Consider the following 27,209-nt stretch of genomic DNA (forward strand, 5'->3'; position numbering starts at 1 on the left):
TGATACCCAACCACACCCCGCCCCCGTCTGGATTAATCAGACAGATGCTGATAAATCCACTGTGGATTACAATTTAAATTACTAGCTCAAAAGCTACAACATGGTCTTTTGTAACGTCAGATGACATTACAGTTAACAGGCCAGAACTAAATCTGATGACAATAACTTGGTGAAAGATGTGCGTCGTTATGAATGGGGTTTTGTTTCCATTTACTCATCTCACCCTGGTTGTGTGCCATAACTCACACCCAGCAACCTCCACTGATCCTGCATGTGGCTTCTTGTTGAATTACGCTGGAGTGCAGCCTACTGTGCTGTGTTCCCTCAGCAACCGGGCAAACATACTAATCACACACATCACAGCAAACCATCTTAATACTTTAAGAATGTTTAGATAAATCAAGCATGAATATGTACACAAACAGAGAGAGCGAGAGAGAAGTCCCTGGTTATAAAACTAATAAAAGAAACATTGTGGAAACAAAATGTCACAATTAAATATTAACAATGTGTATTTATTTATGCTTTTGCAATATTTGCTTAATTATAATGTTCTGGCTTTCACTCTGAACCAAAACTGCAACTTTTTCATTATCTGCCATTGTGGTTAGAAACTGTGTCACTCTTTCACTGGAGGAATTTAAAGCTGATAGTGGTCACAGGGAACACTTGGCTCATTGAGATGCAAGGAAACTTAAACAAACACAATCAGGCTGTGTATATATTTATTGTGCAGACACCAGAGAAACACAATTCACAGCAGAGCTACTTTAAAAATACATAAATCAGTAGTTGCGAACATGAGTCACAGCACCCCAAGAGAGCAAAAATAATCATTCAGATTCAAAAAGATTGATCTTGGCTGCTTTCTTATTTTCACTTTTATTGAAATACTTCCAGGTTACAGACATACATTGCCTTGGGTCACAGGAAGGTATTGATTAATATTGAAGGGTCAAAAAAAAAAAAAAAGGCGGGAAGCATTTGTATCTTCATTTCATTCACAGTGTTTACACATTTATTTGTCCAGACATTTTAATTTGCCCATTATCAATCCATCCATCTTTACATTGATCTATGCTTAGCGGTCTGTTCATTGTGGAAAAAGCTGCAAGGAACCAAGCAAGCTTATGGGTTTTGTTAACCTAATTAATCAAGCTAACGGGGCTGTTACCCTCAAAATGCACTTGTTTGGCATTGTCTCCTCGTGTTGTGATACATATTTTCTTATCACTGTTGCTGCTGATTCTTCGTATCAGCTGTTGTTGTCCAAACGTGTGCTAAAGCCACTGCAGCAACAGCCAAATTTGACACAATTAATTCCCTGGCAGCGTCGGGGCGGCTCGAGCCATGACGAGCTGCGCGTCCTTTCTTCACATTTCAGTTTTGGTAGCGATCACTCAAAGTCCTTTATTGTATGTCACAATCTTACAATCGGTTGCCATGGCAATCTCTGGCTCCAGCTGATCTACACTGATCTGTGGGAAACCGAAGCAGGACAGAAAAGGTCAGTAGTGCAAATGGAAATATTTGGCACAAATAACAGCTTCGATACAGTATGTGTGTACTGTATATGCAACCGTATATCACCGACACGAACCACTGCATAGAGACTGGAAACTGACTGTAATTCTCAAAGGCTTTAAATGTTCTGTATTTACTGCTAATGTGCAAAAAGAGCCAATTTGCCAGATTAAAGTCTAATTTGAGGTTTGCATCACCTAATATTTGAACCAGAGACAGATGGCTGTTGGAGTTGGAGGCAGAATCCTAATCAGACATCTTGGTAGGTGTGAAATGGGGAAGTGGGACAAATTGAGTAGGCGGGGGGTCCAAGAGAGTGGGGCATTCATGTTGCTTTTTGGGGAGATCTTTTTTTTTTCCCTTTTTTTCTTCATCTGCTATCCTTGTGAAAGTGCAAAAAGAATTTGTGAGAAAAAAAAAAAAAAACAGGCCCCTCTGTGGAACTGGAGGCAGCTTTTCACAGGACTGTTGGCGGCACATATGTCTGAAGTTTTTTGCCATATGGCTGTCTGAGCTATTTCAAGTGGTAATTAAATCCTAAACATTTTAAAGCCAGAGCTGGTTGGCTTGTGTCAGCAAGTCATTTGGCAGAGAGGAGACAAAGAGAGAGGGAGTGGGAGTGGAAAAACATAATTGTGCCATTGCCGTTTAATGAGTAGAATGACACATACTGAGGCAATAAGGCTAAAGTTAGATCTCAGCCCGCTAGTCTGGATGGCATCAGTGGCGGTGAATAAAGGCAATGGTGGCTCTGGGCAGATCATAACAGAGCAGGTTGAGTCTCAGAGGGCTGCGCCTCATTAGGACAGCGCTGCTGCACTGCTCAATGGGAAATACTGGAGAGGTCAGGAGACGCTGGTCACCGACATCATCATTCAACCTGAGGCTTTACATTTGCAGCTCTGTGTTTGCAATGAACAAAGTCTCAGGACTGAGCATGAGCATCCGAGTATTAGGCAGGAGAACAAAAACTGTGCCACCGCAGAGACTCAAACATTCATAATTTAGACACATATGCTCGAACACACATCCAGCATATCTGCAATTTTAGAAGACCCAATATAAAGCCCTGCTTAAATCAGCGGGGAAAATGATTATTTGATCTCCTGATGAACTTGTAAGTATGCTCACTTCAAAATAAATGAACAGTCTTTTTTATGGTATTTTCATTTTAATGCAGAGAGAGAATATCAATGGAAGAAATATAAAATGACCATCAGTCAGTCTCGGTTTGGAGCTCCATGCAAGATCTTGGCTCATAGGATGAGGATGATCATGAGAATGGTGGTGGATCAGCACAAAACTACACTGGAGGAGGTTGTTAATGATCTGAAGGCAGTTGGGACCACGGTCACCAAGAACACCATTGATAACACAGTTCCAAAAAGTCTCCCTGCTTACAAAGGCACATGCACAAGCCAGTGAACATCTAAATGATTTAGAGAAGCCTTGGGAGAAAGTGCTGTGGTCAGGTCAAATCAAAATCAAGCTCTGTGGCATCAACTCAACCTTCCGTCTTTGGAGGAAGAGAAATGCAGAGTATGACCCAAAGAACATCATCCCCACAGTCAAGGTGGAAACATTATGCTTTGGGGCTATTTTTCTGCATAGTTTACAAGACGACTTCCTCAGTACCGTAAAATCTTGCCTGAGAACCTCCTTCTCTCGGCCAGAACACTAAAATTAAATTGGGTCATGGATGGATCTTCCATCAGACCTCAAAACATACCCCCAAGGCAACAAGCAAGTGACTCTGGTTGATAGTTCATCTCTCTCAATTAAAATAAAACTACCATAAAGATTAGCCTGTTCACTTCTTTGTGAGCAAACTTACAAATTTAGCAGGGGATCAAATAATTATGTCTCCAACTGTATGCTCCTTAAGAGAAAAATAATTGGAAATGAAGTACCTGCGACATCTGTGGAAACAAACTGATGGCAAGCGGCAGAGCCAGGCTGAAGGCAGCGAGACACACGAGACTGTGGACAGGCAGGACGAGCCTCTTTTGTCTCTGCAGGAGAGGGAGCCTGACGGGACACAGAGAAGAAGAAACAAGTCAGTTGTCAGCCATACAACCAGACCATGGGCAAAAGCAACAGGTTCTCACACACAACACAGTGCAACATAGCCTGGGCTGCATATATAGTCAACAAACACACATATGCTATGAGTGTATAGGGACCAACCAGCTACACATATTAAAATAAAGGTGAATAAAAGCTGGATCATCTTGTTATATTTATAATCTTCTGTTGAAAACTTTAGGTTCTGGCTGAGGTCCCAGCAACTCTGCAAAATGTGCTTAAGAAAGGAACATGACAAACACCCCAAGACATTGATGGAGTCTCCAACCCATGAAACCTAGAATCCACTGTTCAGGTGCCAGTCAGCACAAGACCTATGCAGCACTAGGCAGGCTACTTTTCCACACCATTCATCACCGAAGTTAATTCAGTGCAGTTAAGCTAAATAAACCCCGGCAAGAAAGTCATTTGTCAGGACCTGATAAAACTCACGTGGATCAGCAGGTGAGCAGATCAAAACATTTTGATTTCACACACACTATCAGCTGTCCACTTCGTCGTTACACATGTTTAGCTTAAACAAGCCTTTAATCACCATTTATGCAGTTAAAACTGAGCCACATGATCTTTTGCTAACATTTTGCAAAAGGTTTCAAAAATGTATTCCCATGAGCTAAAGAAAACAAATGCATGTTAATTTTTTTAAGGGCATTTAATAAATCAAACGAATGAAATATGTTTCTCCTCTCTCTCCTCGCTAACCCTCCACTAGGATAATCCCCCTCTTCATTGAGCGGGACAGCGAAGCTCAGCAGGAGCTTGAGAAAGAGCCGCTCTGTCTCTCCACCGCTAGCGACGCCTCTCCCCCTAACGAGGAGAGCTACTGCCTAATGAGGGAGCTCATTAACACATATGGCTGCCATGGTTTAATTAGGCTCCGTGCACACACACGCAAGCGCATACACACACACACGTGCAGATACACACACGTGGAAAACTGCATTTTTAACAAAAAAAAAGTAAATGGGAGAAAAGTTGCAAGGTATGTGAGACGTGACAGGAACTTGGGTTCGGGCTCATGTGCAAAATTTAAAAACCTTTTTTGGTCAGGTGAAAAACCTGAAACCAACCAAAATCAGTGATATCATTTAATGTAATACTGCATTCACGGGATCTGACTACAACCTGGCTAGTGGCCATATTTTGGTCAAGGTCTTACCCAGGTTGAACTGTTTACATGGACCTGTGTCTCCCTGTTACCATGATCAAACTGGCTGTTAGACTATCCCCTGCTGACCTGTGGTGAAACACAGCACTAAATGATGATGGAGGAAAAAAACAAAAAACAGCATCATAATCAAACTTAATATTGTTAGTCGTTCTACTTATAACCAAGTGCTTTACTGTGAAATGAAACAGCAAATAAAAGCATCAGGAATTAACACATAATCAACTACAACTGTTTTCCCCCCTTTAATGTGGACTAACAGAAACAATTTCTAGATTACTAAATCTAGGATATCATATTATATTGTTTATTTTTATTATACAAGTGTCCTAGAGATTGCCCAAAATGTGCCCAAATGTGTTCCCATTTATTAAAAATGAATTCTTGAAAGCCAAACGGTTCATTTTTATTCACTCGTTCGCTCCTGCCGAGCCATCATTTGATTTATTTTGACAGGTTGGCCAGTTAGAGCAGAAAGAAGCATGCAAACATGTGTCAAGAGGGATTGTGTAATACAGACTTTTCACAAATGTTACAAAAAAAGGAAAAAATAATGGTGAGCATGTCTATTTTTAACAATATTTTTGGTGTCATATTTCAATATGAAAGAGCCTTAACATGGCCAGTTTTGACCATTGTGTGTTTATCTAAACAGTCTCGCTACTGCTACTGCAGGAAATATACTATAATTTATATTATTAAATAGTTATAAATAACACCTGACTTAGAATTTAAATGCTGAAACAGTAAACCTGACTCTGAACCAGGTAACCTGGGTATCTTAGACAAAATGGAAATTCCCATTGCAGATTAATGTAGTCTGGGACTTAAATAAATAAACAGATGAAAGTCCAGAATTCACTGCACCCCCTCACAGCTACTGAAGCACATGAAGGCCAGAACCTGCAGTCATTCCCCGTGTATCTGTTCTCAGCAGTGTAATCCATCATTGAGGGGCCGCCCGGGGACGTGTCTCCGTCCCCTTGTTCTCGCTCCATTGAGAGCCAGTGAAGGCGAGCTGATGTGGAGGATGGCTGAGCAGCGCTGCAGCCAACCCTCGGAGATCTACGCTCACCCCACCGCTGCTTTCTCTCTCGCTCACGGTTCAGTCATTCAGCTGCCAGGAATCCCAAACACACCTGGGCAGTCGGCCCCACCGACTGAGCCCGCCCACTCTGAGAGGTCTAGACAAGTGCTGTCAAGGATCTGCAGAGATGGCTGCATTCCACACTGCACCACAGGCACAGTCGCGCCATCGATCAACGGGCATCTGCATAAACACCCTTCGTCATTAAGGCGCCGTTACCGTCATCGCACACAAAGCTGAACCAGTAGAGCTGATGTGCAGTATCAAATCAGTATTAAACAACAGCGGAGTAGATAACGAGAGAATCGGAAATATTCTTTTCTTGAACAAAAATTGGACGGCTTTATAATTATTTGTCATAATTTAATTAGAAGACAGCTGCATCCTTGAATTATTCTAACTCGTGAAACTTTTACCTCCATCATTACCGCCATAACAGCATAATTAGCCTCTTTAAAAAATAGTTTATGGAGTTTGATAAAGACAGTGATTCTCTCCATTAAGACTTAATTAAATTAGTTATTTTCCTGCTGCAAACACTGGTCTTATTTTCCTACAAAAAACTATTCATATCAAAATGAAATGCATATTAAGGGACGCATTTAAAGTGCAGAGCACAACCATCTCCTCTTGTACAGACAACAGAGGTCAACTTCAGCAGTTCCAACAGACACAATCTACAGAAAGTTAATAGCATAAAAAGCCAGAGGAGTCAACTTTCAAGTGAAAGGAAGAGATCAGTCTCCATTGAAAGTCAAGATTATATTTTCATTAGAAAGACATTGCAGGGAGTTCTTTAATTGATCAGGAACAGTGCGGTTCTTCTACTGTTATCCTGTTTTTGTGGATATAAAAGCAATGGATCTCAACAGCACACTTTCAGACAGACGATAAAGAATCAGAAAATCTAAACATCTAAACTGCATCAACATCTTTCTGCCTTCAGTCGACCGATACATTCACAGGACAGCTTTATTAGGTGCACCTTGCTAGTACTGGTTCCCATTTTGCCTTCAGAACGGTCTTAATTCTTCATGGTAGAGATTCAACAAGACGCTGGAAACATTCCAGATTAGGCAGCTGCATGTCCGAAATGCAAATATCCCATTCATATTCAAGAAGCCAGTCTGAGATGATTTGAGCTTTGGGTTATCCTCCTGGATCCTGCTGCAGTCATAAAGGGAAGGCCAGCAACACCATTACAAAACCATTACACCGCCACCACCCTGAAACATTTATATAAGGCTGGTGGGATATCAAATTCTGATCCTACCATCCGAAAGCTGTAGCAGGAATCGATTGGCATTGAAATGGCAGCAGATCAGCCGTTTCTGAAATACTCAGAAGAGCAACGACATATTCAGTGTCACATAAATCATTTCTCTTAACAATTCTGATGCTTGATTTGAACTTCCGCAGAGTGTCTTGTGTTAAACAGCAGCTGAACAGGTGGAAACACAGATAGTTACATTGGCTAAACTAAGTTGAGAAGTGTTTCTTACTTTTCCAGTGCAGACATGATCAGGGGAGGAAGCACCAGGATTGGCATGGGCATGACTACTCTGGTCAGGGCTGTCTCCAAGAGTGCCTGCATAAGAAAACATAAACCAGGATTATTAAAAAAATACACATAAATTTGCTCTAAATCTGGGAAACAATTAAATCATTTAAGTGTTTAAATGCACCAATACTGATGTGTGAACACAAAACATTTACATTTTAAATGATTTGCCATTTAACAGCATTATAGTGCATATGTTGCTAAACAGCAATAGCAATAACATGATCAATTTAATTTTCAGAGCTGAGGACATACATGCCTGGCAGCTACTCTTGATGTTCCCACCACGTTGCCATTGTTGTCGAGCACGCTGATGCCCTCTGACAGCTCAGAGTGTCTCATGAGCACCACGTTGCAGACATTTGCACTCGCTGTGAAGACAGAAGAATGTTTTTTAAGATCAAAGGGAAAAGTCCCACTGCCACTAGGAATGTAACATACAGTCATATTTCCAGACAGTGACAGGTCGGGTGGGGTTTTATTTTGGCTCTGTAACTCAGCTCAGTGGATTTGGAATGAGGAAATCATGATGTTATGGATAGAGACAGAAAAGGTTTTTTTTTAAAAAAGCAATTTTTAAATAGCCCCACCGTTTTGACAGCCTTAAAAGTAATCAGACTACTAACTGATAAACAGGTTTTCTATGAAGACGCCCACTGGAAAAGGGAGGTTTGATTTCCTTTTATAAGTCCTATAAGGATGAAGGACTAAACTTTGTTTGTTCTGAACTGCATGGATGGATTCAGAAGTTGCACATATTCTTTTTCAAGATGTAAACGCCACATCAGTGTCCTGTGATTATTAAATATTTGCTCAAAAATAATGAAGCATCTTGGCTCTAAGGATGGTAATATCAGTCAGGGGGTCATATGGCTGGTCCACCACTTTGATGAAATTCAGAGTGACTAACCTCTGGCGCTGACTTTTCCTCTTGGATTTCTACGAGCGTGACCTTTTGTTTTCTTGTGAAATATATTTAAAAATCTGGACTGACATTCAATTTACTACAGACCCTGATGCACTACAATAACTTTGATGAGCCTTTAACTTTTTATCATGAAGTGAAAAATCATCATTTGTCCAAAATGTTGTAATGTAAGAATCAGCATAAAACTAACTATAGAACTGGCAGCAAGGCAGTAAAACTGCAAGGACACTCAGCTGCCAACAAGAAATAATAATACTTTAACACACAGATTGATTAAAAAAAAGAAACTTGAAACACCCGTACATAATGTTTCTTTCAAATTATATCATATAAGGCTCGAGTCATCACTTATTTGTTTCTTTCTTGCTAGAAAAATAGGAAATAACTGCAATGTGTATATGCAAACATGTGCAAATATACACAGAAATACAGTATATTAGGCAAAAACAGAGTTTGTAAAATTCTAATGAGATTTAAAAGTCAGTATTTGGTGTGACCTCATTTATTCTCCAACACAGGCTGAACTCTCTTAGACACTCTCACCACTGACCGAGATGTAGCCCCAAAGCTTGGCAGAGCCTCCGCCGTGCTTTACAGATGGCCACAGACACTCCCTGTTGTACTTTTCTCTCGATCTCCTCCGTCCACACTGACAATGACTTGAATCAGACTTAAAAATTGGTTTCATCACTCCATAAGACCTGTTGCCACCAATTTTCAGTCCAGTTCTTGTTCAGTTTGGCATACTTCAGCCTGTTCTCCTTGTTTACTTTCCATAAGAACAATGACAGCCACCCTTCTTCACTGACACATGGATCAGCTGACGCGTTGGCTGTATCACTCAGGTCCTGTGTGAACCCTTTGCTGGATTTTTTCCTATTTCTTAAGGACATAATTTTCAGATACTGTTAATCAGCTGCAGACATTTTTTTAGGCCTGTCACAGTTTCCTCAAATTTTTTAAAGACACACTGCACGCCATGCTGCAATAGGCCAAGTTGTTGACTCTCTGGTAATCACCTATTACTCAAGACCGCTTTTAAAAGATATAAAGAAATGAAGCGTGGCTCAAGACTTGCACAAGACTATTCTTTCAAATGAAGTAACCTATTAACTACATTAACCCAAGGATTGGTACTAGACCTATAATACAGATAAATAATTTATGTTTGCATTTTTACATTAAATATCTACAACTGCATGTTATTTGCACATTTTTGGTTACATAATAATGTTAGATTAGCAGCCTATCATTGATCTACAGTCCATTTTAACACATCAGGATATGCAATTGGGTCAGAAAACACCACAGCTTAAGAAATCGCTTTTGCCCTTGTTCCCTCCTGTATGGAAAATCATCTCTTCTAAAAGAAGCTAACACGCTGAACTGATATTGTTATGAAAACTCCAAACTGCCAATTACCACCGCTGAGTGTCCCTGTGGAAGACACTGAACTCCTGTTTACTCTTCTCACTCCTCAAATGAAGAACATTATTGCCATGTCACTTGTGTCAGAAAACTGAAGCCGTGCCTTTGCGAGACTCTGACACACACACACAACAGTCAGATCACAGAAAACAGAATCACGAAGGCTGGCAGGTTGACAAACAGCGGCGTTGCTCCCCTCTGATTATTCACGAAAGCTAAAATGAACACAAATGTATGTTAATATAGATTAACCTTTCTTCTTGACTCTAATAGGAATAAGACAAACTCATTTTAGAGAGTTTAGTGGTGCTGCCCCGAGCCTTTTTAATTTAAGACAACAGCGTTCACAGTTATCTCTACTAAAGGCCGCAGGGCTGGCAGGTCGCTTTGTGAGGGGAATTCAATTGACTGAGCAAATAACTCTTTTTACCTACAAGGGATTTTTTTTTATCCAGACCAATTAATAATAAAAAGAGACAGACAGGGTTTTGGCGAGGAACAAACACGAACAAACACTACAGTTAAATAGAAACTCTTAAATACATAAATAAAAGCATCAAAGTAATTACTAAATTAAATTGATAAATGCAAAATCTGCACAGCTTAATGTTGAAATATCTGCCTGTCATTTGTAATTATTTAAAATAATTACATTTGTGTACATTTTAATCATCATCTCATAACTGGTGGTACACTCACAGAAATACATCCAAGAATTTTTTTGTACATAATTACTTTCTAAATATCACATTTAATGACAAATAAGACAACAAATAATTAACCCCCTAAATTTCTGCCAGTGTGGCTTTCCCTCCAGTTAAGGTCTTCATAATCTAATTGAATGACAGGCCGCCGCTTGATTAGGTTATTACAAATAAATCTAGCCTTAAGTAAGCAAACAAAATCAAATGGGCGAAAATTCAAACGGCCCTTTGCTTTCGTTCGCTTCAATTAGCCATTTTAATTACCTCTTATATTGGCCTAGCAAAACAACAACAGGAACAACAATGAACAAACAGAAATCAGGTAAATGAGGCCTTGACATAGACGCCACTTTAAGGGTAATTATCCAATTTGTTTGCGGCAGCAGAGTTCTAACAAGCAGCCAATTACCAGGCAAAGGCTGCGCTGTAGAAACCTGTTGATTTAATTAGAAGAACCGCCATGGTAAGGAAAGGGGGGGGGGGGCAGGCAAACAATTTAATTATGAGCCAGCAGCCCGGGGCATTCTGGGACACGGGTCTATACCCCTGGGTGTGATTGTGTTTGCGGGAGAGTGGCATGAAAATCAGCTTTGTGGCTGCACACACAAAGCCGGCTCTCAACACGACGGTAAGCCTGCAGAGAGGAGAGCGGACGGAGGGGAGCAGCGTGAAACAAAAATCGCTCTATTTAGCTTTCATACAGGGAATTATTGTGATCACAAAACAGCTTAAATAAAAAGGTATAATATATCAAGAGCAAGGAAAAGAAAACAATCAGCTTGTGTGTGCGTTTTTTTAAATATACCTTTTAATAGCAATTATTGCAGAGCTGTTAGCCAAAGGCGTTTCATTTTTTTCTATAAAACCCCCCAATTGTTTTTATTATTACTATTACTAAAAAATATCTAAGCTATGACATTTACTTTAAATGTCCAACATAATAAAGTCCTAGGCTTAACCTCTCTCTGTCCCACGAGAAGCTTGCCTGACTTTTTACATTTTTATTTAACTTACCCACTGCTGGGAAGGGGATGAACCTCTGCACCAAAAGCCTGGTGGTTGGGCTGAAGCGGCTCGCTCTCTGGATTAAAACGTTTAACCCAACCTGAAGATAAACCAGACACAGATGATATGATCAGACACTGTGTGTTTGAAAAGCCAACACAGAAAATTTGGAATTCAGAGCTCTTTCTTTCAAAGGGGATGAGAAGAGCACGAGAACAGCCACCACCAGGCTTAAACATACAAGCATCAGAAAAAGGATCACTGGGAGAAAGTGGACTAAAATTATGGGCAATGTGTTTAAAGATTTGATGAACGTAACTTTGCAGTGTTTTAACATTTCAGATTGGTGCATTCAAAAGGATATATGCGCTCAAATAACACACCACCACGCCACTTCATCCTCCAGCTCCCTCTAGCCCTGCGGGGGGTCGTCACCAGAGCGGACGTTTAATTGGAGCGCGCCTGCCCCCCTCCAGGGATGTCGTACCAAACTCCAGACACCCCGCAATTTCTTTCTGTGCTTGCTGCCATTGTCAAGCCTGAGGGCATCAGCCGGATGAACACCCAGCAGGACCAGTAATTGGCTTGGTTGGAGCTCCTTGTCCACACTAAGGGTTGTGTCAGGCAGGTGTGTGAACGGGTATTACGCCCCTATGACATTTTATTCTGTGATGACATAGAGGTAAGAAGAGAGGTTCAAGTGATTGGGGTATTATGAAGTTTGCTTTTTTATAGTTATGTCGATATCCACCTTATTTGAAATTTTGCCATTTTGGATATTTGGTGTTTAACTTAAGAAGTAATGCGGTGAAAGACCACATGCTGAAACTGCACAGAAGCCCAGACTACCAATATTTTCTTCTGATTATCAAGGTGGTTACAGGAACCCTTCGTTTAGTGTATGTAACAGACAAATTAATAAATAATCTGCAAAAAAAAAAGTCTGATTGGACATTTTTTTTCCATCTGTGGGTAATGAAGGGAGTTCAAAGACCTGCTTCTATACATTGTTCCTAGTTTCAGGGAATTATCAGTTAACCTGATGGATCCTTAGGTGTTGAATGAGACTGATACCACTATTTGGTGATTTCCTATATAATGGCCGATATAATCATAGATTTTTTCCAGACACACAGCACATACACAGATCCCGCAAATAGTTGTTAATGAGTCTTTAGTCCACAACAAATCGTGGATTTCTCATTTACGTTACTTGGATCAGCTGGTTGTTGGGTTTTTGGTGTTCCAAAAATTTGTTGCCAGCAGGGAAGTTGCACTGTTTTGGTAGAAAAACTATGCAACATCAACACTCATGCCAAGGTTGAAGGCTTTACTTTTTTGGTTTTTCCTTTATCAGTCAACACAAGTCAACACAAGATTTGCTAGGACTTACAGCAATGGACACTGCACTGGTAACCGCCCCAAGGTATCCCTGCAGGAACTTGGAAGCTGGAGCTGGCTAAAGTGGCAGAAAACAAGAGGAGACAACATTATAAAAGCACTTTAGCTGAGCAACAAAAAAAAGGCATTTGTAATGTGTGTAGTAATGGGCCAGCTGGGATACCATGCAGGTACAGTACCTTGGAGGCATTGCGGTTGCTGTAGTTAACACAGGCATTGTGACTTTGGTTCAACCACTGCCATACAAAGGAGAGGAAAGTGAAAAGTATAGTAAGATGTAATAAACTGCGATAATAATAATTTTTATTCAAGGTGATTCTCCTGTGCATTTAAAATAAGCCAAAAGAAGCATCTTAACCTACAGGCTCAGCCACTGGCTCTATCAAGCATACGAGCAGAATCAGTGACAGAAGAGACTCCGTTATTTAAACAGTGGCAGCCTCTGTCTCACACCACCCGGATTTCTTATAATTAATTCTTAATTTATTCTATTCATTATTGTTTCTGCTTTTTTACAGCATTTTCCATTAATCCCACAGCTTTACAACTGATCATTCTTAGTTTTATCAAAACAAAATCACTAACATGGCAAATCATGATGGATGCAATGATTTATAATAATGGATGGTAATATATTGTCACATAAATAGTCAACACTTGCTCATTAGTTGTTTTTCTTGAGGCACTACCTACAGCATATGTGCCATCTTTACAAAGTGAAGTAATTTAGAAAACCAAACTTGTACTACGCCAGAGATGAATTTCACAGAAATACCTGCCAGAAGATGGTAGACGCGAGTGTTTGATTAGGGAGGAGGAGGCCAACAACCTGCAAAAAAAGAAAGAAAGAAAGAAAGGGAAATTTCATAAAGGAAAATCAATAAATTATTATTATTTGTAGCATTGGTACTGTATGAGTGCGTGCTTTGGAAAAACAGAGTTTATGAAAACCACTCTTACCACTGGTGTGCCAAACGGGATAAAACCTGGTAAAAGATGATCAGTATTACCACTCTTACAATTTCGCCTCTACCCTTTTTCTCAGATTTACTATAAATCTATTCTTTTGTGCAGAAATGTCCAAGCCCTTCAAAAAACACTCTTCTCTTCTTTCTAACTTTGGATCATGAGGCCAATTCCTATTGGTCTGACATTCATGTGGTATGTTGGTCCTAACATGTTAATTGCTTCTGTCCTTTCCTTCTTTTCTTTGTTCTCACTTCCACTACGGTCATCCTACAGAAAATGGTGCTTTCAAACTGAACCAAAGTGCTAGCATTTGCTTCTTCACAAACCCCAAGTAGATCTCTGTCAGCACAGCAGAGAGGTTTTAATCAGCGCCCAGCTGAGCGTGACCTTTTCCAGGCCTGAGACAACCTAAAGAGCCCTGTTGAGCCATGACAGTCTCTAAGGTGAAGAACGCCTCCACATTGGACCACTTAAAAGCCCCGAGATTCCCCTCCAAAGTTTCCACTCTTAGATACGCTACCTGACATCCGAAAAGGCATGAGGATCTTCTCCCCTGTGTCGGGGTGGATGATGGCCTGTAATAAGTGCATAATGATAACAATCAGACAGTAATGAGCACCATATGATTTGGGTTAAGTCAGTTCATATGACTTATAAAGAGAGTACTGCTGTGAAAATAACTAAAAGAAAGTTACTGTTCAGGGTATTTAATATTAACTTGAATATATAAAAACCACTGAGAAAATGGTTTTAAATCAATAGATTAACCAGTTATTGCTAATCTACTTATTTATTTATATCACTCATTTAATTATATTTCAGGAACAATTCATTGCACTTGGGGAGCTTTTGAAAAATAACCTTACTTCTTTGACAAATATAACAGTTTGACATGTTTGCTAAAAAGAAAAGTAATTCAACAAAAGCTGTTTGTTATCTTCACAAGTAAAAGAAAAATAGTGACTAAGTTGTCAGATACAGTATGATAACGCTTTAAAGCAAGCCAAAAGTATTCACCACAGAAAAAGCTCCCTTTAAGAAGCTAAACATGCTAATGCTAATGTAAAATACTTGGAATAACAATGCTGATGCATAGAAAGTACGAAACACCAGTGTCATTACCAATTGTGGGGTGCCGTAGAAACCGAACCCTAACACTTAACACAATGTGTACAACAAATCTAATTTCTGTTATGGTTTGGGTAGCAAGAGCTATCTTTTTTTTAGCATGTTAGCATGCTATCATCTTCTAATTTATATTAAAACACAAAGTTGAACCAGGCAGTTTTCATGGACAGTTAAGGGATGTCTAGTGAATGAAATTTATCCTGCGGACTGCCTACACACACTGTCAGCTGAATGTACGAACTGGTTGCAACCACATCCAATGGCTTAATTAACTCCCCCGAAACAGGGAGCAAATTTTAACAATCTGTTCAACTAGACTAAGGTACGGGGCATTTTCAAGGTTTACCTTCTCATCTACCACACAAGAAAGCATTTGATCAGTTTCAGATTCATTCTACAACATTGCTACAACTTAACCAGACCGTCAAAGTGATAAAGAACCGCAGGAAGGACCGGCAACATTAGGTAAGGCCACCACAGAGCCGTGATTCCAGTGTCACTGAGTGAATCTTGGATGACATAAAGAGACAGAAGCAGCCAAAATGAATTATGGCAGGTATTTCTAGACAAATAGGAGACTAACTTTAGAAAGCCCATTTACTTTTAAATGATTTTAGAAGGATTGTGGGATGTTTTTTGTCAATTCTACACAAATATTCAAGCAAGTACACCAGACATTATCCCGTCAGTTTGCTATTCCCACTGTTACAAAGTAGATAAGACAGATGGATGTGTCTTTCCCCCACTGCCTTAACAGTGATCAAATCTGCAGATTGGAAAAGAACGAAAGTGATTACACTGCTTCCTCAGGCTCATGGAGCCAAGCTTCGACTTGTAAAAGACCACATACGTACATGTGATAGATATACCACTATCATGGCTGAACATAGATTTTCCTCTTAGTCTTGAATGAACTTGGGATGCAGTAAGAAAAATCTGGAGACTAGTTTAAACTACAATGATCTAACAAACTACACAAAGAGTTCTAGGTCTTTAACACTCAGAAAGAGTATAAACCTTAGAAGTACATAAATAAGGCAAGCACCATGCTGAAGGATAGGTCAGTTTTGGTGAGTTTTGGCAGTTGACAACCCTGAAACCCTGCAAGAGCACCAACTGTTGCATGTTCTCATACAAAAACAAACCTGGACGTAAGCCAGCCTTCAGTGTTCATATGGAGCCCAGTTTGAGCCGGATTTGTTTTCATTCCTGCAGAGTGTGAAATAGTTTATGCAGACTGAACTGCATATCCTACACATGAAATGGAAGCAATAGCAACCATAATGATAAAAGAAGAGTTACTTACTTAAGATTTGTCTTAACAGCCCTTTATACACACATTAAACCTGACCCAAAGACAAGTTTATGTCGACAAAATACATACTTTAATATAAAGTCCACTGCATCCCATACGTGGTTTTGAAAATTAGTTTCTAAAGATGAGAGGATACTTTTGGTTCATCTGTATTTAGAGCGTTTGATTAGATCCTTAAATACACATTTTAGTGTCGAGTTCAATATGAACAAAAACTGAGATGTGACGGCTTTTAATTTTTAATTTTCCAATGAAAATGCACATTTTAAATAAATGTGGACGGGGGAAGTCATAAGATTTAAACAGCATCTAAATTAAAGAAATGCCAAACAAAGTACAAAACTAATTTCACAGTGCTGACATTGCACTTAAAAATACATTCATTAAATAATTCATCAATTCATTAAATTAATTAAGTTTTATTTAGGTGAGGCATAAATATCAAATACATAAATCTCTGGCAGTGTTGGACGTTGGCAGTTTGTAAATAGATATTAAAACTTTAAATAATTTTCTCCCACTTTAACCGGCTGCACCTGTAGTTCAACGACTGTCAGCCGTCTTGCAGAGCTGGCACTTCCAGCTAATTAACACTGGAGGTAAAACCGCTCGCCTGCTTGAGTGTCTAATTTTAATGTAGTTACTTCAACATGGACGCCTTTTTTAATGTTGTTTTTGTACACTCTTCGGTATATTTGCGGTATAAGCGCGTAACACCAGTCAAACCTTACCCGCTTCAATTGGTGTTACTTTTTTTTGGAGTGTTTCACTTAGATCGGACTCAATAATGACATTATATAGAGATGGATCATAGTTTATCTGCTTCTCCTAATAGACAAAGTAAGCAAAAACAGAGAAATCTTACCTGCTTTGTTTTCTGGGCTTGCCAAAGCTGTAAAATAAAATAAATAAGAAAAAGTAGAAAGTCTTTCAATGCTTGTGTTTAATGGGGATAGTTTGTCTGTCTGTAATATAGTTTACAAATTTATTATGTAAAAGAAAATAAATCAAAAATTACATTAAAAAATGATGAATTTTCAATTATTATATTTTGCAATTATTAACAGGACCGTACGGTTAATAATATTGTTGAAATTAAATGAATTAAAATGACTAAATTTGGTTTATTTTTACAATTAAAATTGTTTGTAGTACCATCAGCTATCGCAAGAGCAGTAGACTTAAAAAGAACAGATATTTCAAATTTAAATATTTCATCTGAATGTTTAAACAATTAAAAATATTGATTGTAAATACCTCCTTAGATAAAATAGAAGGTTAAGTATATTCATAGAGTCTGCTTCACAGAGAAATTACTGTACAACAAATAACGAATAAGTTGCTTCAACAGAGTAAATAAAAACGAATTATTAAAATGTTGCAACAATATAAACCTCGTTCATACCATAAATATTTCCCTGGCACAAACATTAAAGCAGCTATTTTTGATTTAGCATTCAAAGGCCTGTTAGTGCCTGCAGTGCACAGATAATCCACTCAAGGGCAGAAGACACATGTCAGATTGCATAGAAGAGGCTTTCAGAAAGGTTTGCAGCGTCTTTCAGATGCTGAATTCTCACAAACTCATGTTGATGTGAGTTTTCAACTCAAGCTGATGCATATTTACCTGAGCATCCGTCACTCCCAGAGGCAGAGTTCCTTGCTTGAAATGGTCAAGCAGCTCGACGCACTCCCGCAGCCGTTTCTGATGCGACGGAACATGAAAGTCAATAAAATATGAAACCAAGTCTGGCCACTCTCGCCTGAAGGTCTATGTCAGCTTAGATGTGTATTGCCCTCCTGCTATTTAAGTCTAGGCCTCAATGTGTGATAATTATGTTTTACTAAAACCTCCGTGCTGATTTTCATGTGACAAATGAGTTCCCTAAAAGGTAATGAGGAGCTTACTGTGGTGTGATCATTGTCTAATATGGAGGAAAATACAAGGTCATGAGGACCAATTTGTTCTAATGAGCTCGCCATCTGTGTGTGTATGTGTGTTCACGTTTCTGTAATTGTGCGTGTCAGTGTTAGCCGTGCACTTTTTTTTTTTACTGTATGCACAGGAGGTCATGTGTGCGTGCAACCGAAGGCAAATCAGGGCTGTCCCTGTTCCACTGTCTGCATTAGGGGCAAGTTGAGGCGATGCCTGGCCCAGCAAGGTGTCATGTGTATCAGTGTGTGTGTGTGGGTGAGTAAGCATATGCACTTTCCACCCCTCCCAGCAGCCCCATATGTCCACACCTCATCACATCCCGGGAGGTACTGCAGCTATTAGTGTCACCAAAGAACCCACTAACAGCTTCATTACCCAGAGCACTAGAGCTGTGATGGCTCCATGAGCAAAATTACCACAACACAACCAAGAACTGTGGAAATGTCGCAATGAGCAGAGCAGCCTAACATTTACAGAGAATATCCTGTAACCTAAAGGTGGCACATTTGCTGGCAGTAGCTGAGAATCCTTCATTTTAAGTATACCTTTGAGGTTTTCTTCCTTTGCTTCAACACCTCCTTCAGTAAATTTTGGCTAATGTTGAAGCCCACAAGTTTATTGTGGTGCCGTTTTAGCCCAGCTAGGAAACCACTGCAGTTATATAAAACCTGACTTCTCTAGAGATCACCATCACAGATCATCTGATGGAGTTTAATGTCAATTATATGCAGATATTGTGATACTGTGGCTAACTTGGTTAATAAGCAGCCCCCATAGGATGCATGTGATCCATGTAACAAATCCAAAGGTTTGTTTACCTCTGTCACAAAGAGCGTGCTGGGGTCAATCACGTCCAAGAAGTGCCTGAACCGGCCAAAAAACGTGTTCTGAGAGACAAACGAAATGCACATTCATTCATTCATATACAAAGCAATTGTTTGCAATATTGTTTTTTATTTAAAGATCATTACAAGTTAGACAAAGCATTAAACTGCAGATGCAACTTTAAATATATAATCAGTGGAAAAATCCTGATCTGGAATGTATAAGTTCAGAAAGTCCAACTTTCCACCCAGTCTGCATATAAATTGTTGATCAAATATATGCAGCCAAATCATGATTATGATTTGAGAGCCATGGAGATTCCAGCTGTCGCCCAGTAAACAGCAATATTACCGCTCGCCAGCTGTTTAAACACGCCAGGTGGAGCCTCCTCATTAATGCCAGAGACAAACTGTTTCCTATCTGCATCTTTTGCACACCCGAAACTACTCACACCGTTTTGCAATTAATTCTAATAATGACTGTGCCAGAAATACCTTTCGAGCATTTATTCATAACCGAGCATAAGGAATAATTTAGGGGAATCAGCAACGCGCCACGCAGCCCCGAAAGCCTCCTATCCCTCCCTAACTGGAGTTTAATTACACTAACTGCTAATTTGGATGAAAATCTGGTATCTGACTCACTGCTGTGCCTCGTGACTTCCTGAACATATGGATGGTTTGTACAAACATGGCACGGGGGAAAAGTTGTTAAATCTGGTACATTCAATTACTCACCAATGCCACTCCAGTTTGACCAGTTTGAGTCGATACTCGAGTGTAAGAGAGGGGACTTGTCTCAGCTTTACTGGAAGGGTAACAGGGGCTTAATCTTATCATTATGTTGTATCAGATCCTAATTTATGAAGACGCAGCCTTTTGAGTTGGTTTCCACATTTCAGCTTCGTCTGAAATTCCACTTTCAATGGAGTAAACTTGACAGTTTTTATAAAAGAAAATTCAAAAAAATATCTCCATATAATAATTTCACAGGATCAAAAAAGGGAATGCTGGAAATTCAATTTTTCCACAGTTCATGCCGTACAGTTATACCAGAGTACAGATGGAGACTTATAACACCAAGCCATTACAGAAGGCTAAACCTCCCCAACTTAGACCAATAGAGTTGGAGTTAGGAAATGCAAATCACCTCAGTGATGGTTAAAAAACTATGAAAGCACAGAAATTAGAGCTACCAAAACAAATAACCATCCTCTGGAACAAGAGAGTAGGCTTTGGTCTTTTTCAAGCCATTGTCATAATGGCCCTACAGAAAATTCCCAGCAAACCAGTACTTTCTAAAATACTCAGACCAGCTCACCTGGCACTCAAATCACCATTCTTCCTCATTCTGAAAATTAGTTTATGAGCACAGAGACCATGCCTACATGCCAAAATGCATGTGGGCTAATCACATATTTGTGGACAGGTGTACCTAATAAAGAGGCTGGTGAGTGTATACATCTTATATCTTATGTTCTTCTTTTTAATTTTTACTGACTCAATATTTTAGTGTACAAAAATACCATAAATTGCTGTAAATGTATATTTATAGCAGACTAAAAAGTTTATTAGGTACACACAATAAATCTTCATTTTCTGTTAAAACTTTACTGATTCACCTGGGCGATGGTTTTTGTTACATGTGGCTTGTGGTGCTGAACCGCTATACCCCATATAGAGAGCTGTTTATGACATTTGTCTCATTTATCTAAATGAGGCATATAAAAAGTCAGACACCAAAAGAAGGTGGTACAGTTCAAACTGATAAAGCAATAAACATTTCTCTGAAAGAGCCTCGAAGGTGCAGGATTGTGTGTATTCGCTTTAGGAGGGCGCTAGGGTTGAAATCTAAAAGACTAAAATAAGATGGAATAAAAACACATCTTGTGGGGTACCTGTATGATAGCAGCTGACCTGTATATTTTCTGTTAGCACATACAGTGAGGGTCAAAAAGCATTTGAACAACGACACAGTATTTTGCAGTTTTAGCTCTGTGTGTCTCCACAGTGGATTTTAAATCAAGCAGTCAAGGAACTATTTAACAATTACAGATATTCTTCAGGAGCTAAAAGCTTGTTGGATCAACATAATTTGAAATAAAATGAGATGTTTTTAATAGTTGGATAAAAATCCTTTGCAGTGAGTGATTGTCTAAAGTCTAGAATCCATGGCCATCACCAAATGCTGCATTTCCTCCCTTGAGATGATCTGCCAGGCCTTCATTGCAGCCACTGTGGGTCTCTCTGTCGTCAGTTTTAACTTCAATAACTGAAAAGCATGCTCTGCTGGGTTGAGATAAGGTGACTGACTCGGCCACTGAAAAATATTCAGTTTCTCTGACTCGCTGCTTTCGATGATTTTCTGCACTGTAAATCGCTTTCTGATCAGTTTCACAGCATTTGGCCAAATCGGAGCACAGAGTATATCCCTGTACACTTAAGGAGCTTAGAAAGAAAAGCATCTGGACTTCTTTAAGTTGCTTAACAAAAGGGACAAAAGAGGTCCTTTTGTCCCTCTTTTGGGGGGATACTCCCACTGGGTTTAAATCTGGGACTCTCCACCATTTGACTCTTAGAACTGAAGAAGCTTCTCGTATGAGAGGTGAAATGTCTTCAAGCAACTTAAAGAAGTCCAGACGCCTTTCTTTCCAAGCTCCTTAGACTACGGTGACCTGGATGACTGAGAACCTTGACAGACATCCCTGTACACTTCACAATTCATCCTGCTACTTTTATCAGCAGTCATATCATCAGTAAATACTAGTGACCCAGTTCCTCTGGCAAGCATACATGATCATGCCATAACATTGCCTCCACCCTGATTGACAGATAATGAGGCATGTTTATCTCCTTCTCCATACTTTTCCCTCCCTGCACACTGTAGTACAAATTCATCTTGGTTTCACCTGTACAATGATTGACACCAACCACTGAACAGTTTTTTTTTTTTTAAACCCCTTAAATAGAAGCTGGAAGCCTTGACCTTTAATCACATCTTGATTTTAAGTCAAGAGGTGGTGTGCAGAGGCTAAACTACAAAAAACTGCGTCGCTGTCCCAACATTTATGGACCTAGCTGTATATTACAGATTTTTACAAGTTTACCTTTGCTCTTGTGATGCGTTCAACTACACCTAAAGCCTTTGGGATACAGCTTTAAAAGTCACAAGGTTTCACCTAAAGTTATGGTATGACTTTCATTTCAAAAGCGCAATAAGATATGATATGGTATAATGGTCCTGATATGGGTTTAAGAATCCGCCTGCGGGACACCGCATGTAACCACACACACGCATAAACACGCTGACACGGTGAGTGGGTGTGGTCTGTTTGCCACGCAAATTATTTCCAAAAAGTATATTTTGTTACAAGTGTATCTGTTTATGATCAGATAAAAACTGCAAGTACCTGGTCGAAACGAGACTTGCCATACTGGAAGGGCGGATATTCAGACATGCTGCTTCAAATCACCGCCAGCCCTCTTCTTCTCTGAGATTATTAAATGTTGTTTATTTCTTTCTCACCCTCCAACTAACTCTTACAGCTGTGGGACTGCCGTTCAACAGTCAGCTGGCCAGGTCGCATTGTTGGAAATGTAGTTTTTCCGGTCTGCTTCGCTCTGACAGGATGTGGCTTTAACCCCCTTACAGGATGACTACATTTCCCAGAAGAGCTTGCATTGTTTTCGCCTCTTTTAAAACGGGAGGTTAATGTTGAAAGACCTGCACTGGGTTTGGGAGTACAACAGTTAAAAAGAGAAATGCTCTTGGTGAGTGCAAGGTTGCTTGAGCTTATAGAGGATTACATAGCCCCCTAGTGGTGGTTCTGAGGAGCAAACAGTAGCAGCTTGCATTATACAAATGTGCAACAGGGTAACCCAGCAGGAGTTGGGTTTGGTTTGTAAATTTGAGTTCAAAGTATATGATGTCATGACACACATGGTTTTTAGAAATTATGCATGCTTAAAATTGCTGGTGACTATGCAGTATTCAGAAGAATATCAGTCCTGGAGGTGTGTAAGAGCATGTACAAAGGATAATAAAACTGCAGGAAAAGATTCAAATAGGATATTAAAAATGTTATTGTTAATAGTGAAGGGGACTAATGACTTCAGTGTTCTGGTGTAAAGGCTACGAGAGGTATTGTGAAATCTCCAATAAGATTTCAGCTCCATCTTTTCAGTGTTTTAAGAAGGTGGAACTAATAAAGGCATGAGCCCAGTCACTGTCGGTGAAAGGTTCCCAAAAGACAGAGTTCAACATGACATAGCAAGATCACTTGTTTTAATATATCACATTTTATTCAGTTACTACTTTGAAGAATATGCTCAATCTAAAAGAGTCAAACTAGTTAAAGAACTACCTGAATGTCAGGAACATCTATAACACTGCTGTTTTAGCAACTTGGAATTGGATGCAAAATTATCAGAAACAACCCAGAGTGAAAGATCATGAGTGGGTTTTTTTTTTTTAAACAACCAGTGGAAATATGGAAAGAAATAATTACCAGAAAACATACGGTGAGCAAGAAACACAAAATATTCTTTATTAAATATACAAAATTTGTGAAACAGAATTGCATCACGGATTGTAAACTTTCCAATCTTACATACTACCTCAAGCACATTCCACCAGCTACACAGTTGAGGAGAAAAATACAATCAGTTTAAACTGAAATGCAAAAAAAACACCAAAACAAAACCTCTGTAAAATGGAAGACGTGAAAGAGGATGTGCCGAGTCACACGTAATGTGCAGTCTCTACAGTCATCTATGCAACTCGATATTGCAATCGCACAGCAGGACTGAGACAACGGGATAGGTCCGGATGCTTGTGTATGCTCGTGTATGCTTTGAGCTCACTGGCTAGTTATCTGTCGTGACGTTAAAAGTAGGCCGAGTGCTTAAATCACGGAGCGATTAGAAAGTGCAGTACGGTGTAAAGAAGATCTAACTATACCGATATCAGACGGACAGGTACAGTTTTATTCTGACAGTTAAGTAGTGCAAGAACATCCACAAATGCTGTTAAAAGTGGCATCATATCAGAATACTTTATGGTGTATCACTCTGCTCCATAGATTAAGTTTCAAGGCTTCTTTTTAAATAAATATGTACACACTATATTTTTGGCATTTCACAGGAAATCACTGTTTCTACTCATTTTCTATTGTTATGCATACATTGTACTTTTGTGCAGCGGTGACCTAAACAATATCAAAACAAAGCATTAGAAGAGTTTTAAAAAACAGAGAGAACAGAAAAATATCAGTGAACAGATGGCTTTTCTTTCTCAAAACCTGCCTCGGGCCCCGACAAGTTCAAACGAAGTGCTCGATTCTCAATGAACATCAAAAAACAAAAATAAGGCAGCATTTGGCATTTCAATACGGCATATATGCTGTAGAACGCGGTATATATCCCTTTGTAACACCTGAAAGCTGTAGCGATATGTGTGCTTGAGCAGAAGCATATGTGACACCCAAGACACTGAGGGAGGGAAGTCAAGTACCAGCATGTCGCAGGCATCTTCTTCTTAACGTGGTGTCGAGAACGCACATGTGGGAAGGCAGAAGCATGAGATCAAATAGCTGGGATGGCTGATCCTGATACTGACTGGATACTGAGTGATACTGTCTTCACCTGATAACACCGTGACCCATGCTAGAATCAGTTAGCTTATGTGGCTGAGCATAACATGCCCAAAGAACAGAAAGAAGAAAAGAGGAAAAAAAGAGGACGGAACAAGCAAATAAATGGGTGAAAGAAAAAGAAGAAAACACCATTCACTTGCTGGCTAAGAACACTTTTGAACATTCAAAGGCTACAATCAGTTCCCAGTAATGTCCACGTGACAAAGGCTGAAATCTGCTCATTTGGTTTGTAGTTTCAAAAACGAGTCAGAGCACTCGGTACTTATCAGGGAACATTAGTAGAGTCTTAATCCAAAACCAAACACACACACGCAGACACACACGCACAGACACACACTCTGGAAATAGTGGCACGACTCAAACGTTGCAGAAAGCCATACCAAAAGAAACATATCAGTGGTTTTGCACATTTTCATCATGAATTCGCCTTTTTAGTTCACTTTGCATGATTTCTATTTGAAGATTTCTTCCTTCCTTCCAGATAGCCAAAGTTTTGAAATCACTTCAATCAGGTCTCAACTTGCAGAGACTTGAAACTTTCCCTCTATTGGAGGAAATGTTATGTTGCCTTTGTTATTTGTTAGCAGTGTTTCCATTGCGTACCGCAGCGGCTGCTGTTGACGCTTCATTCTGACTCTATACACAGGGCTCAAAAAGCCAAATCCAACATAAACTTTCACAAGTTTTACACATGAACTCCAGACAATGCCGGGGAAACTAGGTTAGGGGATTGCCCAGTGAACTGCTCAATACACAACAGGAGATTCATACTGCTGCAAATACTCAGTGTAGTTTTTCCCTCAAATGTCAGGATTTGTAGTCTCTTTATGTCATTTTTGGCTTTTGAACTAGCAATTGAGCTAGCAACATCTCATTGCACTCCATAAAATGGTGACATTTTCTGTTAATGAGCTACTATGAAATGTAACAAGACAACAAAATGCTCACCCTGATTGATCATGTCTTGAGAGGCTTCATGCGTCTTTGATTTTCATGCCAAAAATAGCTGAAACCAATGTCTGCCTTGAAAGAGGGGAATCAATCTACCACTTGACTGTATGCTGAAAAAAGGCCAACAACTGATGGACTAAATATGCAAAACCACCAGTATGTCTCTTCAGGTTGCTCTGCTCAAGCTACAAAGCTGCAACACACATGAGGAAGTGTTGGTGTCGTTTCATCTCGAGTGAGGATATAGTCGGATAAACGTCATGTGGACTGAAACCCTACAATTTTCTCTCTTTTGTGATAAGGTGATAGAAGTGACAGGTGAGGTGAGAAGGAAAATTAATTGCTTTTACAATCAAGATCCCAAAATGGAAGCATCTGGGTTTTTTAAACCCACCAACTGGCTTTGTGAACCTGAAAACAACCTGAGGACGCGCGCTACATTCATAAAACCACTCAGACCAAACCCTTCACCGAGGACGTGTTTCAGTACAGTAAAGCATGCCAGCTGGAAAACGTCGCCTCGACATCTCTCAGTGCCTAAATATTTGTATCAAAAAAGACAGCATAGCAGTGAAAAGACTAAAGAGCTGTTGTTATCGAGGTTAGAGTGAACAGATGCAACGCGAACTGCATACCCTCTACCACCCCGCCTGAATTCGTCACTTGAATTTGGAGCGCACTTGCAGGAGGGTGGGCTTCTGCTCCATGATGCGCACCAGCAGTGTGTCAATGTAGTCCTCCAAATCTCTGACCTGCGGCTTCAGTTTCTTCAGCTCTGTCTCCCGCTTGGCCAGCAAAAGTTTCTGACGTTCATACTCCGCCTTCTGCCTCTCCATCTCCGCCTCGCGTTGCACCAGCAGATTGACCAGTTCGCTGTGGGTCAGGTGGTAGTATGACCCCGCTCCTTCTGTCAGTGACTTAAGACAAAAAGAAAAACAAAAGGACAAGAAAGAAATATTAATTTAACAGGTACAGCCTCGTGTCTTTTCATTGCACTCATTACAGAACGAGATTCAGGAGTTACCTAGCTACCTTGTAGATAGGACCCAGTGCGTTTTTACACGTGGATGCAAGTCAAGTTTCCTGGAGTTTCTCAAGGTTCAACTATAGGCCCTGTTTTTTTCCCCTATTTTTATAAAGAATATTGCGAAGGACATGCCTATTCCTGAACTGCACCTTTATACAGATGATATAATACCCTACTCAGTTAGCTCTTCTCTAAGTCAGGCCATTTAGGAGATCCAGACTGCTTTTGAACTGCTGCAGGCATCATTGCTTGGTTTGAAGTTGCTTCTTAATACTAAGGAAACAAAACTTATGCTGTTCACTCCCAGATCTCGACAGTGGCTAGGACTACATTGCCTCACAGCAAGAAGGTCCTGCATTTGAATCCACTTATTGGTTGGGGCGCTTCCGTGTTCAGGTTCTCCTTGAGGTTTTTCTCTGAGTGCTAGGGCTTCCTCCCACACTCCAAAGACATCCTGGTTATTCTAAGCTGCCTGTAAATGTGAATGGGAGCATGAATGGTTGCCTTTTTTCTG

At 39.8% G+C, this 27,209-nt stretch overlaps 2 protein-coding genes across 4 annotated transcripts in view; both read right to left on the reverse strand.

Annotated features, from left to right (window-relative positions):
* Positions 1-743: 743 nt before the first annotated feature.
* sfxn5a (sideroflexin 5a) lies at positions 744-22,780 on the reverse strand. 3 transcript variants are annotated; one of them, XM_063499808.1, is made up of 14 exons: positions 22,474-22,780; positions 19,058-19,126; positions 17,931-18,008; positions 17,169-17,195; positions 14,381-14,435; positions 13,852-13,877; positions 13,667-13,720; positions 13,071-13,127; positions 12,884-12,949; positions 11,500-11,590; positions 7,681-7,796; positions 7,367-7,452; positions 3,435-3,552; positions 744-1,478 (listed from the first exon to the last, which is right to left on the reverse strand). In XM_063499808.1, the coding sequence occupies exons 1-14, from the start codon at positions 22,519-22,521 to the stop codon at positions 1,401-1,403; spliced, it is 969 nt and encodes a 322-aa protein (XP_063355878.1). In that variant the 5' UTR covers positions 22,522-22,780; the 3' UTR covers positions 744-1,400. The 3 variants fall into 3 exon arrangements, with proteins under 3 accessions (XP_063355878.1, XP_063355879.1, XP_063355880.1); XM_063499809.1 differs by lacking the exons at positions 17,931-18,008; positions 19,058-19,126; positions 22,474-22,780 and adding an exon at positions 15,411-15,497 and having other exon boundaries at positions 17,169-17,198; XM_063499810.1 differs by lacking the exons at positions 17,169-17,195; positions 17,931-18,008; positions 19,058-19,126; positions 22,474-22,780 and adding an exon at positions 16,134-16,144.
* An 805-nt stretch (positions 22,781-23,585) lies between these two features.
* The window catches only part of rab11fip5a (RAB11 family interacting protein 5a (class I)), a 29,800-nt gene continuing 26,176 nt past the window's right edge, over positions 23,586-27,209 (reverse strand). The window contains exon 6 of the mRNA XM_063500192.1: positions 23,586-26,585. Within this exon, the coding sequence (XP_063356262.1) occupies positions 26,328-26,585 (258 nt within the window). The 3' untranslated portion in view covers positions 23,586-26,327. The remainder of the gene's footprint in view (positions 26,586-27,209) is intronic.

Source organism: Pelmatolapia mariae, linkage group LG16_19 (genome assembly GCF_036321145.2).
Source record: "Pelmatolapia mariae isolate MD_Pm_ZW linkage group LG16_19, Pm_UMD_F_2, whole genome shotgun sequence".
Lineage (NCBI taxonomy): Eukaryota > Metazoa > Chordata > Actinopteri > Cichliformes > Cichlidae > Pelmatolapia > Pelmatolapia mariae.

Excerpts from the sequence above, each read along its gene's own strand:
- sfxn5a (XM_063499808.1), bottom strand. The coding sequence starts at position 22,521 with ATGTCTGAATATCCGCCCTTCCAGTATGGCAAGTCTCGTTTCGACCAG. Across the intron at positions 14,436-17,168 it reads AAGCCCAGAAAACAAAGCAG|GCCATCATCCACCCCGACAC; the intron begins GTAAGATTTCTC and ends CACTTATTACAG. Across the intron at positions 11,591-12,883 it reads CCAGTGCAGTGTCCATTGCT|GTTGGGTTAAACGTTTTAAT; the intron begins GTAAGTCCTAGC and ends GTTTATCTTCAG.